General features: G+C 40.3%; 1 protein-coding gene across 2 annotated transcripts in view; it reads left to right on the top strand.

Annotated features, from left to right (window-relative positions):
- Positions 1–16,200, top strand: part of RAD17 (RAD17 checkpoint clamp loader component) — a 42,985-nt gene extending 26,785 nt beyond the window's left edge. For both annotated transcript variants that reach the window (XM_044267680.1, XM_044267691.1), the window contains 3 exons: positions 585–705; positions 12,752–12,809; positions 15,421–16,200. In XM_044267680.1, the coding sequence (XP_044123615.1) occupies positions 585–705; positions 12,752–12,809; positions 15,421–15,685 (444 nt within the window). In that variant the 3' untranslated portion in view covers positions 15,686–16,200. The remainder of the gene's footprint in view (positions 1–584; positions 706–12,751; positions 12,810–15,420) is intronic.
- The last annotated feature ends 257 nt before the right edge of the window (positions 16,201–16,457 follow it).

Raw genomic sequence — 16,457 nt, 5'->3', positions numbered from 1 at the left:
CAGCTTATAAATCATATGGCTAAATATGAGCCTGCAATTCGTTACCTAAGACATTTTTCCAACAGATTTCTTGGAGAATTTTATGACTTTTAACCAGTTTATGTCCCTTATTGATTTGCTTTGCTCTTTATAATAGGAATATTAATTTTCCTTATAGTTCCATACAGATTGTCTCTGTAAAATTGTAAGGTCCTTGAAAGCAGATTGTGCTTCTCTCCTCCTCAGCCTAGCATTGTACCCATGTTAACTAAAGAAAATATATTTTTTTAACTGAGAAACAAACCCTCACATAATTTGTGAGGTATGCTCATAAGCAAAATTCCTTTCGTTTTTAAGATTCTTTTTCTTTCTACCTTTAAGTCTCTTAAAAAAAAGTCTTATTGCTGTTATGTCAAATAGGAAATAGTTTTACAGGTAATATGCTTTATTAGGTAAGATTAGAACAGTTATAAAAACTAATTACATAAACTCTTAAAAATATGTGGTATATAAACACAATTTGGGATACAGTAAACTTAGTTTGTCTAGGGAATACATCTCCATATTTTTTTTATTTTTCATTTCATCTTTTTTTTTCTATACAGTATCGGGAAAATTGCTTGACAGCAAAAGCACTTTTTTCTGACTTCTGCTTACCAGCTTTATGCCTCCAAACTCAGCTGTTGCCGTACCTTGCCTTGCTAACCATTCCAATGAGAAATCCAGGTAATAACATGGGTTTTTATTTATCCCAAGAATTAGTATTTTACAACTTTATAACTTTCTGTAGGTCAACTCATTGCTTTATTCTAGTGAGCTAAGTTTTTTTTTCCCTTTATTTTTTGATCCAGAATTAATATGTATTTTTTACTTAAAAAGGAAGAAAGCAATACAGATGTATATATAAAGTAAAGCTAAAAGTCTCCTATAACCACAGGTAATTGCTTTTCAAAGACTACTAAAGTCTACAAATTCTTGTAGACTTTATTCTGTACATATACAAACATTAGACATATGCTTTAATTGGCATATGACATTTATCATGGGTAGCACTCCATATTTTATAAATAAGTACTAAATCAGCTCCAGAGGTTGGGAAGTCCAAAATTAAGATACAGGCAGATCCAGTGTCTGGTGAAGACCTCATTCCTACCTTGTAGATGGCTGCCATCTTATATTCTCACATGGCAGAAAGCAGAGCAAAGAGAAAGCCCTCTCTGATGTCCCTTTTATAAATATAAAAAATCCAGGATCATTTTATACTTCGCTGCCCTAGTCCTGGAATTAGGAATTTCTGGAGCCTTGGTTCCTTATAGTGGAAATGATATTTAAGATTTAGGATCTGGGGCTGCCTCGCTTGCTCTGTTGATAGAGCATGTGACTCTTGATCTAGGGGTTGTGAGTTCAATCTCCATATTGGGCATATAGCCTACAAAAAAAGAATTTAGGATCAGGACACTAGATATGGTCCTTGCTACTGGAGTATCATTGTGTCTAGGCTGTTTCAGTGGAACAAAGCTAGGAAGTGTGTGTGCATGTGTGTGTGTATGTGTGTGTGTAAACCATGAGTTCACAAGAATACATTCTGTTGTAGCCTAACACCACAGAGTTTATTCTCACCTTTCCCGGTTTATTATCTAGTACTGATTTAGAGTACTTACATTGGAATTATCTGGAGATTCATTTATCTACTAATTAAAAATTCAGATTATGGGATCACAAACTCAGTTTTCCATATCAAAAAGCTGTTTTTAAAAAAATCCTAATTCTCTTCTGTAGTGGATCTTTAATAAGGTGAGTATGCAAGACCCCTCACAGTGTTGGATTAACAAACGTCGAAGGGTTTATAAAATTCAGTAAAAAATAAGGTGTTTTGGGGGTTGCAAAGATGGTGGAGGATAGGGGACCCTATTTTAGCCAGTCCCATGAAGTAAGTAAGCTGGATATCTACCATAGCACTCTGAATACCTACAAAATCTGCCTGAGACATAGGAGGATATATCTGGATCTCTACAAACAGATATCTCCAGTGTTTAGTTTCGAGGTATGAAGCAGGGAGCCATGATTCTATGGGCAGGTATTGGAAGATAAACGGAAGTGGGAGGGAGCCTCTGGGATCCTACACCACTGGAGTGCAAAAGGCTCTCGTGCTGGGGACCAAACAGAGACTTGCATACCATAGAGGTGGAGGAAGGACTTTAAGGCAGCCCCCCAAGCTGAAACCTGAAGCAGCAGGGGCGCAAATGCGAACTGGGGCTTGCTGAAAGTTTTAGAAAGACAAAGGGCAGAGACATGGCTGGACCTGGACGTGAGGGCTGAAGAGTGCTTCTGTGGGGTGCACACAACCCAGGATGCTGTGGTTTTTTAGCAGCACAGACAAAAACAGAGATAGTATCGCTTGGAAAGCTCACTGAAGAACAGACTGCGCTCTCTCTGTTCTAAGACAGAGGTTTATAGATATGATCACTTCTGCTGTGTTGGAAGAAATGCAGAAAGATGCCGGGGAAAGCTACCAGAGAACAAAAGCCTCAAAAAACCAGTTTTCACTCAGTCTATCCCCCACCAACAAGGGACAGGGAAACTCTGCCCAAAAAGGATTGCCTGAGTAACAGCAAGGCAGGTCCCTCCCCAGAAGACAGGATGGGAGAACAAGAGGCTGACAACCCTAAGGTCTCTATAAAATAGGGGCATCTTGCTTGAGTTGTGATCAATAATTCGGACTCTGTGCATTCCCTCAACCATCCCTCAACAGAATGACTAAGGGAGGAACCCCCAGCACCAGAAAGATTCAGTTCTCTGCTACAGAACTAATGGATATGGATATAAAAAAAGATGTCAGAAATAGACTTCAAGGTAACATTTATGCAGACAGTAGCTAGGATGGAGAAAACCATTAATGGCAACATATATTCTCTAAGGGCACAAATGAGAGCTGATCTGGCTTAAAAATGAACTATGGAAAGAACCAAGATGCCCTTCAACGGATGAATGGATAAGGAAGATGTGGTCCATATACACTATGGAGTATTATGCCTCTATCAGAAAGGATGAATACCCAACTTTTGTAGCAACATGGACGGGACTGAAAGAGATTATGCTGAGTGAAATAAGTCAAGCAGAGAGAGTCAATTATCATATGGTTTCACTTATTTGTGGAGCATAACAAATAGCATGGAGGACAAGGGGCGTTAGAGAGGAGTAGGGAATTTGGGTAAATTGGAAGGGGAGGTGAACCATGAGAGACTATGGACTCTGAAAAACAGTCTGAGGGGTTTGAAGTGGCAGGGGGGTGGGAGGTTGGGGTACCAGGTGGTGGGTATTATAGAGGGCCCGGCTTGCATGGAGCACTGGGTGTGGTGAAAAAATAATGAATACTGTTTTTCTGAAAATAAATAAATTGGGGGAAAAAAATGAACTTAAAAATGCTATCAATGAGATCCAGTCTAATCTAGATACTCTTTTTTATTTTTTAAGATTTTATTTATTTATTTGACAGAGAAAGAAATCACAAGTAGGCAGAAAGGCAGGCAGAGGAAGAGGGGGAAACAGGCTCCCTGCTGAGCAGAGAGCCCGATGCGGGACTCTATCCCAGGACCCTGAGATCATGACCTGAGCTGAAGACCGAGGCTTAACCTACTGAGCCACCCAGGCGCCCCTAATCTAGATACTCTTTTTTTTTTTTTTTTAAGATTTTATTTATTTGACAGATCACAAGGAGGCAAAGAGGCAGGTGGGGGGGGAGGGGAAGCACGCTCCCTGCTGAGCAGAGAGCCTGATGTGGGGCTCGATCCCAGAATCCTGAGACCACGACCTGAGCTGAAGGCAGAGGCTTTAACCCACTGAGCCAACCAGGCACCCCTAATCCAGATACTCTTAACAGCTAGGGTAAATGAGGTGGAAGAACAAATTATTAACCTAGAACACAAACGGATAGAAAAGAAAGAACAGGAGGAGACCTGGAACAAACGGCTTAAAATCCATGAAAAGAGAAATAAGTGATGCCAGAAATGTTCCAATGTCAGAATTATTGGGATCCCTGAGGGGAGGGGTGGAGAGAGAGAGAAGACTAGAAGATATATTTGAGCAAATCATAGCTGAGAACTTCCCTAATCTGGGAAATGAAACAACATTTGTGTCCTATAGGCAGAGAGGACCCCTCCCAAAATCCAGGAGAACAGACCAGCACCCTGGCATGTAATAGTAAAACTAGCAAGTCTTAGAACCAAGGAAGCCATCTTAAGGGCAGTTGGGGGAAGATTCCTTACATACAGAGGGAGGAACATCAGAGTAACATCAGACCTGGCAAGCCAGAAAGGGCTGGCGAGACATATTCAGGGTACTAAATAAGAAGAACATGCAACCAAGAATACCTTCTCCAGCAAGGCTGTCATTGAGAATAGATGGAGAGATAAAGAGCTTCCAGGATGGGCAGAAACTGGAAGAATATGTGACCACTGAGCTGGCTCTGCAAGAAATATTAAGGGGTGTTCTATAAAAGAAAGACTCCAAGCGTGATATAGAACAGAAATTTACACAGACAATCTATAGAAACAAGGACCTCACAGGCAACATGATGATGACAAAATCATATCTTTGAATAATCACTCTCAACATGAACAGCCTAAATGCTCCCATAAAACTGCATAGGGTTACAGATTGGATAAAAAGACAGGACCCATCCATGTGCTGTCTATAAGGGACTCACTTGAACCTAAAGATACATTCAGACTGAAAGTGAAGGGATGGAGAACCACCTTTCATGCCAACGGACCTCAAAAGAAAGCTGGGGTAGCAATTCTCATATAAGACAAAGTAAGCTAAAGACTGTAGTTAGTGATACAGGACACTATATCATTCTTGAAAGATCTATCCAACAAGAAGATCTAACAATTTTAAATATCTAGGCCCCCAGCATGGGATCAGCCAACTACATAAGCCAACTGTTAACCAAAATAAAGACACATACTGGAAAAAAAAAAAGAGAGAGAGAGAGAAAGACATATTGATAATAATACATCACTAGTAGGAGACTCAACACTCCACACAATCACTAATAGGAGACTCAACACTCCACATCTTAGCAGAAAATCAGCGAAGAAATAAGAGCTTTGAATGACTCAGTGGACCAGATGGACGTCATAGACAAATGCAGAACATTCCACCCTAAAGCAACAGAATGCTCATTCTTCAGCGCACATGGAGCTTTCTCCAGAATAGACCACATAATGGGTCACAAATCAGGTTCAACCAATACCAAAGATTGAGATTATTCCATGTATAGTCACATACCACAATGCTTTGAAACTAAAACTCAATCAGAAGAAAAAGTTTGGAAGAAATTCAAACACTCGGAAGCTAAAGACTATCCTGCTCAAGAATGTTTGGGTCAGGGTACCTGGGTGGCTCAGAAGCCTCTGTCTTCGCTCAGGTCATAATCTCAGGGTCCTGGGATTGAGCCCCACCTCGGGCTCTCTGCTCAGCAGGGAGCCTGCTTCCTTCTTTCTCTGCCTACTTGTGATCTCTCTCTCTCTCTCTCTCTCTCTCTCTGTCAAATAAATAAATAAAATCTTTAAAAAAAAAATGTTTGCGTCAACCAGGAAATCAAAGAAGAGCTTAAACTATTCATGGAAACCAATGAGAACAAAAACATATCAGTCCAAAACCAGTGGGGTACAGCAAAGGTGGTCCTCAGGGGGAAATACATACCATCCAAGCCTCACTCAAGAAAATAGAAAAAGCCAGAATACACGAACTATGTTTACACCTTGAACTGGAGAATCAACAACAAATTAAGCCCAATGCATGCACTAGAAGGGAAATAATTAAGTTTAGAGCAGAGATCAATGAATTAGAAACCAGAAATACAGTAGAACACATCAACGAAACTGGAAGCGGTTTCTTTGAAAGAATAAGATCAATAAACCACTTGCCAGACTTATCAAAAAAAAAAAAAAGAGAGAAAGGATCCAAATTAATAAAATTATGAATGAAAGGGGACAGTCATGTCTAACACCAAGGAAATAGAAACAACTATCAGAAATTATTATCAACAACTATATGTGAATAAATTAAGCAACCTAGAAGAAATGGATGCATTCCTGGAAAACTAGAAACTACCAAGGAAGAAATGGATAACCTGAATAGACCAATAACCAGTAATGACATTAAAGCAGTGATCAAAAACCTCCCAAAAAACAAAGAGTCCAGGACCTGATGGATTCACTGGTAAATTCTACCAAATACTCAAAGAAGAAATAAAACCTATTTTCCTGAAGGAAAATTAGAAGGAAATTAGAAGGAAAACTTACAGACTCATTCTGTGAGTCCAGCATTACCTTGCTCCCCAAACCAGGCAAAGACCCTTTCAAAAAGGAGAATTTCAGACCAATATTCCTGATGAATATGGATGACAAAATTTTCAACAAGATCCGAGCTAATAGGATCCAGTAGTACATTAAAAAGATTATCCACCACGACCAAGTGGGATTCATCCCTGGGGTGCAACGGTGTTCAACATTCACAAATCAATATGATAGAACACGTTAATAAGAGGAAAGAGAAGAACCGTATGGTCCTCTGAATTGATGCATAAAAAAATATTTGAAAAAATACAGCATCCTTTCCTGATTAAAACTCTTTGGAGTATAGGGATAGAGGGAATATTCCTCAATATCATAAAATCAATCTGTGAAAAATCCACCCCGAATATCATTCTCAATGGGGAAAAGCTGAGAGCCTTTCCCTTGAAATCAGGGACACAACAAGGATGTCCACTCTTGCCATTTTTGTTCAACATAGTATTGGAAGTCCTAACCACAGCAATCAGACAACAAACAGAAAAGGTACTCTGATTGGCAAAGTAGAAGTCAGACTCTCTCTTTGCAGATGACATGATACTTTATGTAGAAAACCCAAAAGATTCCACCCCCAAATTACTAGAACTCTAATTCAGTAATGTGGCAGGATACAAAATCAATGTACAGAAATCAGTTGCTAAATCAGGAAACAACAGATGCTGGTGAGGGTGTGGAGAAAGGGGAACCCTCCTTCATTGTTGGTGGGAATGCAAGCTGGTGCAACCACTCTGGAAGACAGCATGAAGGCTCCTCAAAAAGTTGAAAATAGGGTGCCTGGGTGGCTTAGGGGGTTAAGCCGCTGCCTTTGGCTCAGGTCATGATCTCAGGGTCCTGGGATGGAGCCCCGTATCGGGCTCTCTGCTCAGCAGGGAGCCTGCTTCCCTCTCTCTCTCTGCCTGCCTCTCTGCCTGCTTGTGATCTCTCTCTGTCAAATAAATAAAATCTTAAAAAAAAAAGATGAAAACAGAGCTACCCTATGACCCAGCAATCGCACTACTGGGTATTTACCCTAAAGATACAAATGTAGTGATCCGAAGGGGCACGTGCACCCGAATGTTTATAGCAGCAATGTCCACAATAGCCAAACTCCTAGATGTCCATCAACAGATGAACGAATAAAGAAGATGTGGTATATCTACAATGGAATACTATGCAGCCATCAAAAGAATCAACATTTGTGATGACATGGATGGAACTAGAGGTATTATGCTGAGCGAAATAAGTCAATCCAAGAAAGACAGTTATCATGTGAACTCCCTGATATGAGGAATTTGAGAAGCAATGTAGGGGCTTGGGGGGTAGGGAAGGAAAAAATGAAACAAGATGGGATTGGGAGGGAGATAAACCATAAGAGACTCTTAATCTCACAAAACAAACTGAGGGTTGCTGGCGGGGTGGGAGTGGGGGAGGGGGAGAGGGTGGTTGGGTTATGGACATTGGGGGAAGGTATGTGCTGTGAAGTGTGTAAATGTGGCAATTCACAGACCTGTATGGGGCTAATAATGGGGCTAATAATACATGATTATTAATATGATTAATAATTATTATTAATATTATTAATGCATAACAATTGATGTAATGTTAATAAAGTTAATAATTAAAAAAGAAATCAGTTGCTTTCTAATATACTAACAATGTAACTGTAGAAAAAGAAATTAGAGAATAGATTCCATTTACAGTAGCACCAAAACCCATAAGATACCTTGGAATAAACCTAACCAAAGAGGCAAGGGACCTACACTATAGAAACTACAGAACACTCATGAAAGAAATTGAAAAAGAAACAAAAAGATAAAAAAACATTCCATGTTCATGAGTTGGAAGAATAAATATTGTTAAAATCTGCTGGCCAGAGCAATCTATACTTCCAAAGCCATCCCAATCAAAATACCAATGGCATTTTTCAAAGTGCTGGAACAAACAATCCTAAAATTTGTATGGAATCAGAAAAGACCCCAAAGCGCCAAGGATATGATATTGAAAAAGAAAAGCTGGGGGCATCATGTTGCCTGATTTTAAGCTATACTACAAAGCTATAATCACCAAGACAGCATGGTACTGGCACAAAAACAGACACATAGGCCAGTGGAACAGAATAGAGAGCCCAGATATGGACCCTCAATTCTATGGTCAAGTAATCCTCAACAAAGCAGGAAGAAATATCCTATGGATGAAAGACAGTCTCTTCAATAAATGGTGCTGGGAAAATTGGATAGCTGTATACAGAAGAATGAAACTGGTCTATTCTCTTACACCATACACAAAGATAAACTCAAAGTGGATGAAAGACCTCAGTGCGAGACAGGAATCCATCAGAATTCTAGAGGAGAGCATAGATAGTAAGTTTCAGCATTGGCCACAGCAACTTCTTTCAAGGCACGTCTCCAAAGGTAAGGGAAACAAAAGCAAAAGTGAACTTTTGGCACTTCATCAAGATAAAAAGCTTCTGAAAAGCAAAGGAAATAGTCAACAATACAAAGATGCAACCCATGGAATGGGAGAAGATATTTGCAAATGACACTACAAAGGGCTGATATCCAGGATCTATAAAGAACTTCTCAAACTCAACACCCAAAAAACAAATAACCAAGTAAAAAAAATGGGCAGAAGGGCCACTGTGGCTCGTATGGATTAAGTGGATTAAGCCTCTACCTTCGGCTCAGGTTATGATCTCAGGGTCCTGGGATCGAGCCCCGCATCGGGCTCTCTGCTCGGTGGGGAGCCTGCTTCCCCCTCTCTCTCTGCCTGCCTCTCTGCCTACTTGTGATCTCTGTCAAATAAATAAATAAAATCTTTTAAAAAAGAAATGGGCAGGGCGCCTGGGTGGCTCAGTGGATTAAGCCTCTACCTTCGGCTCAGGTTATGATCTCAGGGTCCTGGGATCAAGTCCTGCATCGGGCTCTCTGCTCAACGGGGAGCCTGCTTCCCCCACTCTCTCTCTGCCTGCCTCTCTGCCTACTTGTGATCTCTATCTGTCAAATAAATAAATAAAATCTTTTAAAAAAGAAATGGGCAGAAGACATAAACAGACACTTCTCCAAAGAAGGCATACAAATGGCTAATAGACACATGAAAAAGGTTCATCATCATTAGCCATCAGGGAAATTCAAATCAAAATCACATCGAGAGGGGCGCCTGGGTGGCTCAGTGGGTTAAGCCGCTGCCTTCGGCTCAGGTCATGATCTCAGGGACCTGGGATCGAGTCCCGCATCGGGCTCTCTGCTAAGCAGGGAGCCTGCTTCCTCCTCTCTCTCTCTGCCTGCCTCTCTGCCTACTTGTAATCTCTCTCTGTCAAATAAATAAATAAAATCTTTTTTTAAAAAAAATCACATCGAGGGACGCCTGGGTGGCTCAGTTGGTTAAGCAGCTGCCTTCGGCTCAGGTCATGATCCCAGCGTCCTGGGATCGAGTCCCACATCGGGCTCCTTGCTCGGCGGGGAGCCTGCTTCTCCCTCTGCCTCTGCCTGCCTCTCTGTCTGCCTGTGCTCGCTCGCTCTCCCTCTCTCTCTGACAAATAAATAAATAAAATTAAAAAAAAAATCACATCGAGATACTACCTTACACCAGTCAGAATGGCAAAAATTGACAAGGCAAGGAACAACAAATGTTGAGAGAGCTTGTGGAGAAGGAGGAACCGTCTTACACTGTTGGTGGGAATGCAGGTTGGTATAGCCACTTTGGAAAACAGTGTGGAAATTCCTCAAAAAATTAAAAATAGAACTACCTTATGACTTAGCGATTGCACTACTGGGTATTTACCCCAAAGATACAGATGTAGTGAAAAGAAGGACCTCATGCTCCCCACAGTGTTCATAGCACCAGTGTCCCCAATAACTAAACTGTGGGAAAAGCTGAGATGCCCCTCAACAGATGAATGGCGAAAGAAGATGTGGTCCATGTATATAATGGAATGTTACTCAGCCATCAGAAGGGATGAATACCCAACTTTTGCATCAACATGGGTGGGACTGGAGGAGATTATGCTGAGTGAAATAAGACAAGCAGAGAAAGCCAATTATCATATGGTTTCACTTATTTGTGGAGCATAAGGTATAGCATGGAGAACATTAGGAGAAGGAAGGGGAAAATGAAGGAGGAGACAAACCATGAGAGACCATGGACTCCTGGAAACAAACAGAGGGTTTTAGTGGGGAGGGGGTAGAAGGGATGGGTTAGTCCGGTGATAGGTATTAAGGAGGGCACATAGTGCATGGAGCACTGGGTATAATATGCAAGCAATGAGTCATGGAACACTACATCAAAAACTAATGATGTATTGTATGGTGACTAACATAACAAAGTAAGAAGAAATGTTTTGAGGCCGCCTGGCTGGCTGGCTGGGTTGGTAGAGCATGCAACTTTTTTTTTCCCCCAGTATTTATTAGAGAGCATGTGCAAGGGGGGGGGCGGGGCGAAAGAGAGAAGAGTCTTAGGCCTGCTCAGCGCTGAGCATAGAGCCCTCAGGCTCCATCCCACAGCCCTGAGATCGTGACCTGAGCTGAAACCAAGAGTTGGGCACTCAACCCACTGCAAAATGAGGCATGCAACTCTTGATCTTGGGGTGGGAGTTAAGCCCCACATTGGGTGTGGAGCCTACTTTAAAAAAAAAAAATATATATATATATATATATATGTTTTACTTATCATTTTTGTCCCATTTCTTTACATGTCATTTTAGACATTATTTATTTACTTTTTACTTCTTTCTCTTTGTCTTTTATTTATGCTTAAAGGTATACCACATACCTCTGATAGCTTTGTTCATTTCTCTCCATTTTCTCTCTCTTCTTTGATTACACAGTATTTATCAGTCCTGTTCAAGCTGACTAATTCTTTCTTCAGCCAGTTCAAATCTACTCTTGAGCCCCTATAGTGAGTCACTGTTCTGGGTGAGTGCTCAAGTGTATGTAGCCTCTGATCATCATGGCTGGGAACTTCACAGTGTGGACCCACTTCCCTAAAGAAGGAACTTGGGTGAGGGCCATTGTAGTTCAAGGAGGAAGCAGGATTCTCAGCCTGCTGTTCTAATAGGATAGAGCTTCCATGCTTTAGGTTGGGGAAAGGGAGTCCTGAATTTTTGGCTAGCCACAGGAGGGAAGGAGTCCTGTGGGTCCTTGGCTGCACCCACCTAGCGTGAAGTCTCTCTAAAGCTAAAGAAGTGGGGCGCCTGGGTGGCTTGGTGGGTTAAGGCCTCTGCTTTCGGCTCGGGTCATGATCCCAGGGTCCTGGGATGGAGCCCCGCATAGGGCTCTCTGCTCAGCAGGGAACCTGCTTTCTCCTCTCTCTCTGCCTGCCTCTCTGCCTACTTGTGATCTCTGTATGTCAAATTAAAAAAAAAAATCTTAATCTTAAAGCTAAAGAAGCAATGGAGTGAGTCCTGGTTCAAATGCCACAGACTCTTGTTGTTAGATTTTCCTGAATAAATGTTTTTTCAGAATATAAAAACTTATCATCTTAAACCATTTTTAAGTATGTAGTTCAGTGGAGATGAGCGTATTCACTTTGTAAAACCAATCCCTAGAACTTTGTAATCTTGCATATTTGAAACTACACACATTAAACACTACCTCCCACTCCCTGCCCACCCCCTATCTTCTCTTTCTGAATTTGATTACTTTAGGTACCTCACCTAAGTGGACTCATGCAGTGTTTGTCCTTTTGTGACTTACTTCTCACAGCATGGCATCAAAGTTCATTTGTATTACAGTATATGTCAGGGGACCAATTTGGCTCAGTCATTTAAGCATCTGATTCTTGGTTTTGGCTCCGGTCATTATCTGAGGGTCATGAGATGGAACCCCACTTCGAGCTCCACACTGGCTGTGGAGCCTGCCTAAGATTCTCTTTCTCCTTTCCCTCTATCCCTCTCCCCCCGCCAGAATAAAATAAAGAATATATATTTAAAATTACATGTATCAGAATTTCCTTTTTAAGGTTGAATAATACCACATTGTGTGTATATACCACATTTTGTTTATCCATTCATCTGCCGATGGACGTATAAGTTGCTTCCACCTTTTGGCTATTGTGAACGATGCTGTTATGAACATGGGTGTACAAATACTTTTTGAGACTGTGCTGTCAGTTCTTTTGGGTATATACCCAGAAATGGAATTGCTAAGTCATACAGTAATTCTGTATTTAATTTTTTAAGGAACTGCCTTACCATTTTCCACAGCAGTTATACCATTTTACATTTCCACTAACAATTCCCAAGGGTTTCACTTTCTGTACATCTTTAAGAAACTTTTCTTTTTCTTTTTCTTTTTTTTAATAATAGACATCGTAAAGGATGTGAAATGGTATCCTGTGGTTTTCATTTGAATTTTCCAGAGTATTCATGATTTTCATGTGCTTGTCCATTTGTTTATCTTCAGAGAATTGTCTGTCTAAAGCTTTTTAAAAATCTGTTTCAGCTCAGATTTCTTTTATTCAAGATATTGGAAGGCTTCCTCTGAAACGACACTTTGGAAGGTAAGCTGAATTAATTTTAAAAACTTGTTTCAAGGGGCGCCTGGGTGACTCAGTGGCTTAAGCCTCTGCCTTCGGCTCAGGTCGTGATCTCAGGGTCCTGGGATCGAGCCCCACGTTAGGCTCTGCTCAGCGGCAAGCCTGCTTCTCCCCCCCCTCTCTCTGCGTGCCTCTCTGCCTACTTGTGATCTTTCTCTGTCAAATAAATAAATAAAATCTTAAAAAAAACAAAGCAGATAACAAACAAAAAAAACCTGTTTCAAATGTCCACTGAATGTTACCTATTTATTAAGTATACAGCCAGTAAAATTTATCTGTAAAATCTAAGAAATAGATGTTATTCCCAGTGATTAATGACCATATGATTGTGTTGTAGATCCATCATTTTATTACATATAACAGTATATTTTCACTGGCTCACATATATTTTCACTGGCTCACAATCATAAAAGTAAGGGGATTTTAAAAATTCTTCATCTAACAAATCTTGCATACGTGGAAACCCCTTTTCACCTTTCCTGCCCAGAGGTGTTCTTAGCCTGTGTTTCAAGCCTGCACTGACCAACAACTACCACAAAAGCACTCTTTTTTTTTTTTTAACTTCCTTCTCTTAGTAGATTCAAATTAAAAAACCAAACCAAACCAAACCACAGATATAGAGAGGTAAATCTTTATTTGTGCTATTCCTTTTATTCCAAAATCACTTCTGGGCTAATACAGTGATTAACACAATACTTATATTTCATTTCTACTTAGCTTATTTGTAAGGTCAGATTTAAAAAGTTTTAAAAGGGCATTTTAACTGCTATTACTGGTTCAACTACTTGATCTAACTTGGGAGACAAGATTTGTCAGTGCTATTTACTATAGTCATTCATGATGACCGTATTTAGGGATGCCTGGCTGGCACAGTGAAGATAGAGTATGAGACTCTCAATCTCAGGTTGTGAGTGCAAGCCCCACATTGGATATAGAGATTATTTAAATAAACAATCATGATGACCATATTTAATATTATCATTGATTCATGTTGACAATATTAAACATTAATATATAGCTTGATAGTTAATATTTAATAGTTCTCTAGTTTCTGTAATACAACCTACACCTTATTTTTGTACATTTAGCTTATTTCCAATTTTATCAGAATTTTCCTTGTAGCTTTAATCATTGTGAACATCAAATGCTATTTACATAGAATGTATTCCTAAAAATAAACTTGCTGGATCCATAGATATACACTTTTCTGAAGCCTTTATTCTATATTACCAGATTACTTCCAGGAATATTTTGCCAGTTTTATGTCCACTTACAGTGTATCAATATATTCTTTTCTCCTAGCTCTTGGCATCACTGGGTTTTATTAAAATCTTCCTAAAAGGTCTTGTGGCACTTGGCTGGCTTAGTCAAAAGAGCATGAGACTCTTGATCTCGGGATTGAGTCCCACGTTGGGTGTAGAGATTGATCTCGTGTTTGAGTCCCACGTTGGGTGTAGAGATTACGTAAATAAGTGAAACTTTAATAACTAACTAACTAAATAAATAAATAAGGTCTTCGCCAGTTGTTTTTTTTTTTAAAGATTTTATTTATTTATTTGACAGAGAGAGATCACAAGTAGGCAGAGAGGCAGGCAGGCAGAGAGAGAGAGAGGAGGAAGCAGGCTCCCTGCTGAGCAGAGAGCCCATGTGGGACTCGATCCCAGGACCCTGAGATCATGACCCGAGCCGAAGGCAGCGGCTTAACCAACTGAGCCACCCAGGTGCCCCAGGTCTTCGCCAGTTTTAAAGATGATGGTAGTAGTTCATTATTTTAATTTCAATTTTTATTTTTATTTTTATTTTTTTTAAAGATTTTTATTTATTTAATTGTCAGAGAGAGAGAGCGTGAGTGAGCACAGGCAGACAGAGTAGCAGTCAAAGGCAGAGGGAGAAGCAGGCTCCCTGCCAAGCAAGGAGCCGGATGTGGGACTGGATCCCAGGACGCTGGGATCATGACCTGAGCCGAAGGCAGCTGCTTAACCAACTGAGCCACCCAGGCGAAATTTAAAAATTTCAATTTTTAAAATTACTAATTAGGTTGAACAATTTAGTTACCATTTCTATTTTTTATGTAAATTCTCCCATTTATACCCATTTTTTTTCTTTCTTTTTTTTTTTTTTTTTTTAAGAGAGAGAGTGCATGGATGTGTGCGGGCAGAGGGCTAGGGAGAGAGAAAATATTAAGCAGGTTCCACTCTCAGTGTGGAGCCGATCTGAACCCTGAGATCATGACCTGAGCCTGAATCAGGAGTGTGACACTTAACCAGCTGAGCCACCCAGGTGCCCCTACCCATTTTACTATTCTATTTAATTTTTCTTTTTAATTTATAAGAACTGTTTAGCAAAGTCATTGATCAAGTCATTTATATTATAAGTTGTAATGATTTTTTCACATATTGTCATTTACCTTGTACTATTTTATACCATGAAATAAACTAAAGGGCTTGACTAAATAGCGAGCTCAGTCAGGGTAAGTGAAAGGCTAGAGATGGCTTCATAATTCTCACACGCATGGCATAATGTAAAAATAACCTGTTTTTTCGTTATTATGATGCCTGCATTATGAATCTGGCAGGTTGAAAATGGAAACCCTGACGGACCGGGAACCTGGATTGATAGATCCAGACAGTGGAGATGAAGCCCATCTTAATGGAGGAGGGCAGCCTGCTGAGGAAGGTCTGGGTGAACCCACTCATACCGCGGAAACTGAAACGTGCTGTCTGCCTTTGAGTCAAAATAGTGGGAGTGAACTGCCTGCCAGCCAGCCTCAGCGCTTTTCCGCACAAGACATGGAAGAAGAAGAGCTGATAATAGAAGACTATGAGAGCGATGGGACCTAGAAACCAGCCTGCCGGTCATGGTGCTACTTGGCAGGTCCATGTGCATTTATTTTATTCAGTGGTATTTGGACAGAGATAATATACTTTTCAAATGAATGACAGCTTAATACTTCACTCTTGTAGTATTTCAGCACAAGAAACTGACTTCTCTGTCATTTTGAAGTAAACAGATCAAGTTTCAAATAATATCTTAATTTTTTTTCTCTAGTATTTATTTAGTCTTGTGAGTGGTTGGGAGAGGAGGTCAGTGTGAATGATGTGTGTTTGAACATTATGCCAAATATCAAAGAATGTGAAGGAATAACTCAGAATACTAAAACTTTATGGGGTTGTAAATATGAATTATGAAACAGTTTAGCATGCAATTATGAGTGTAAATAAACCTTGTGCCTTATCCACAATTTCTCTATGGTCTCTAACTTCTCAAGTACCATTTTTATATGCTGTACAGTGGACTATTTTAGATGCTTTTTGGAAAGTATTTAATTTATATCAAAATTAAAATGTTGAATTTCTTTTCGTTTCTTTTTTTAACTGTTTCCTAACATATAGTCTCGGCCAGGTATCATTGGGCATACATGACTCTCCCTTTATCCGTTGTTAACTTTTCAAAAACAGGGAAGAGAATGGCAACCTTGCGATGAGAACTCTCCGGTGGGAGTAATCACACCTTTTGCTACCTTTCCGAGCTGTGTGCTCGCTCCGAGGTGCGGGCGGAGCTGAGTGTGTAACCGCCGCTCCGAGGTGCGGGGCGGGCCCCTACCCTCCCGGG

This window comes from Neovison vison, chromosome 1, assembly GCF_020171115.1.
Source record: "Neovison vison isolate M4711 chromosome 1, ASM_NN_V1, whole genome shotgun sequence".
In the NCBI taxonomy this organism is placed as follows: Eukaryota; Metazoa; Chordata; class Mammalia; order Carnivora; family Mustelidae; genus Neogale; species Neogale vison.
This window is presented reverse-complemented; position numbering and strand designations above follow the sequence as displayed.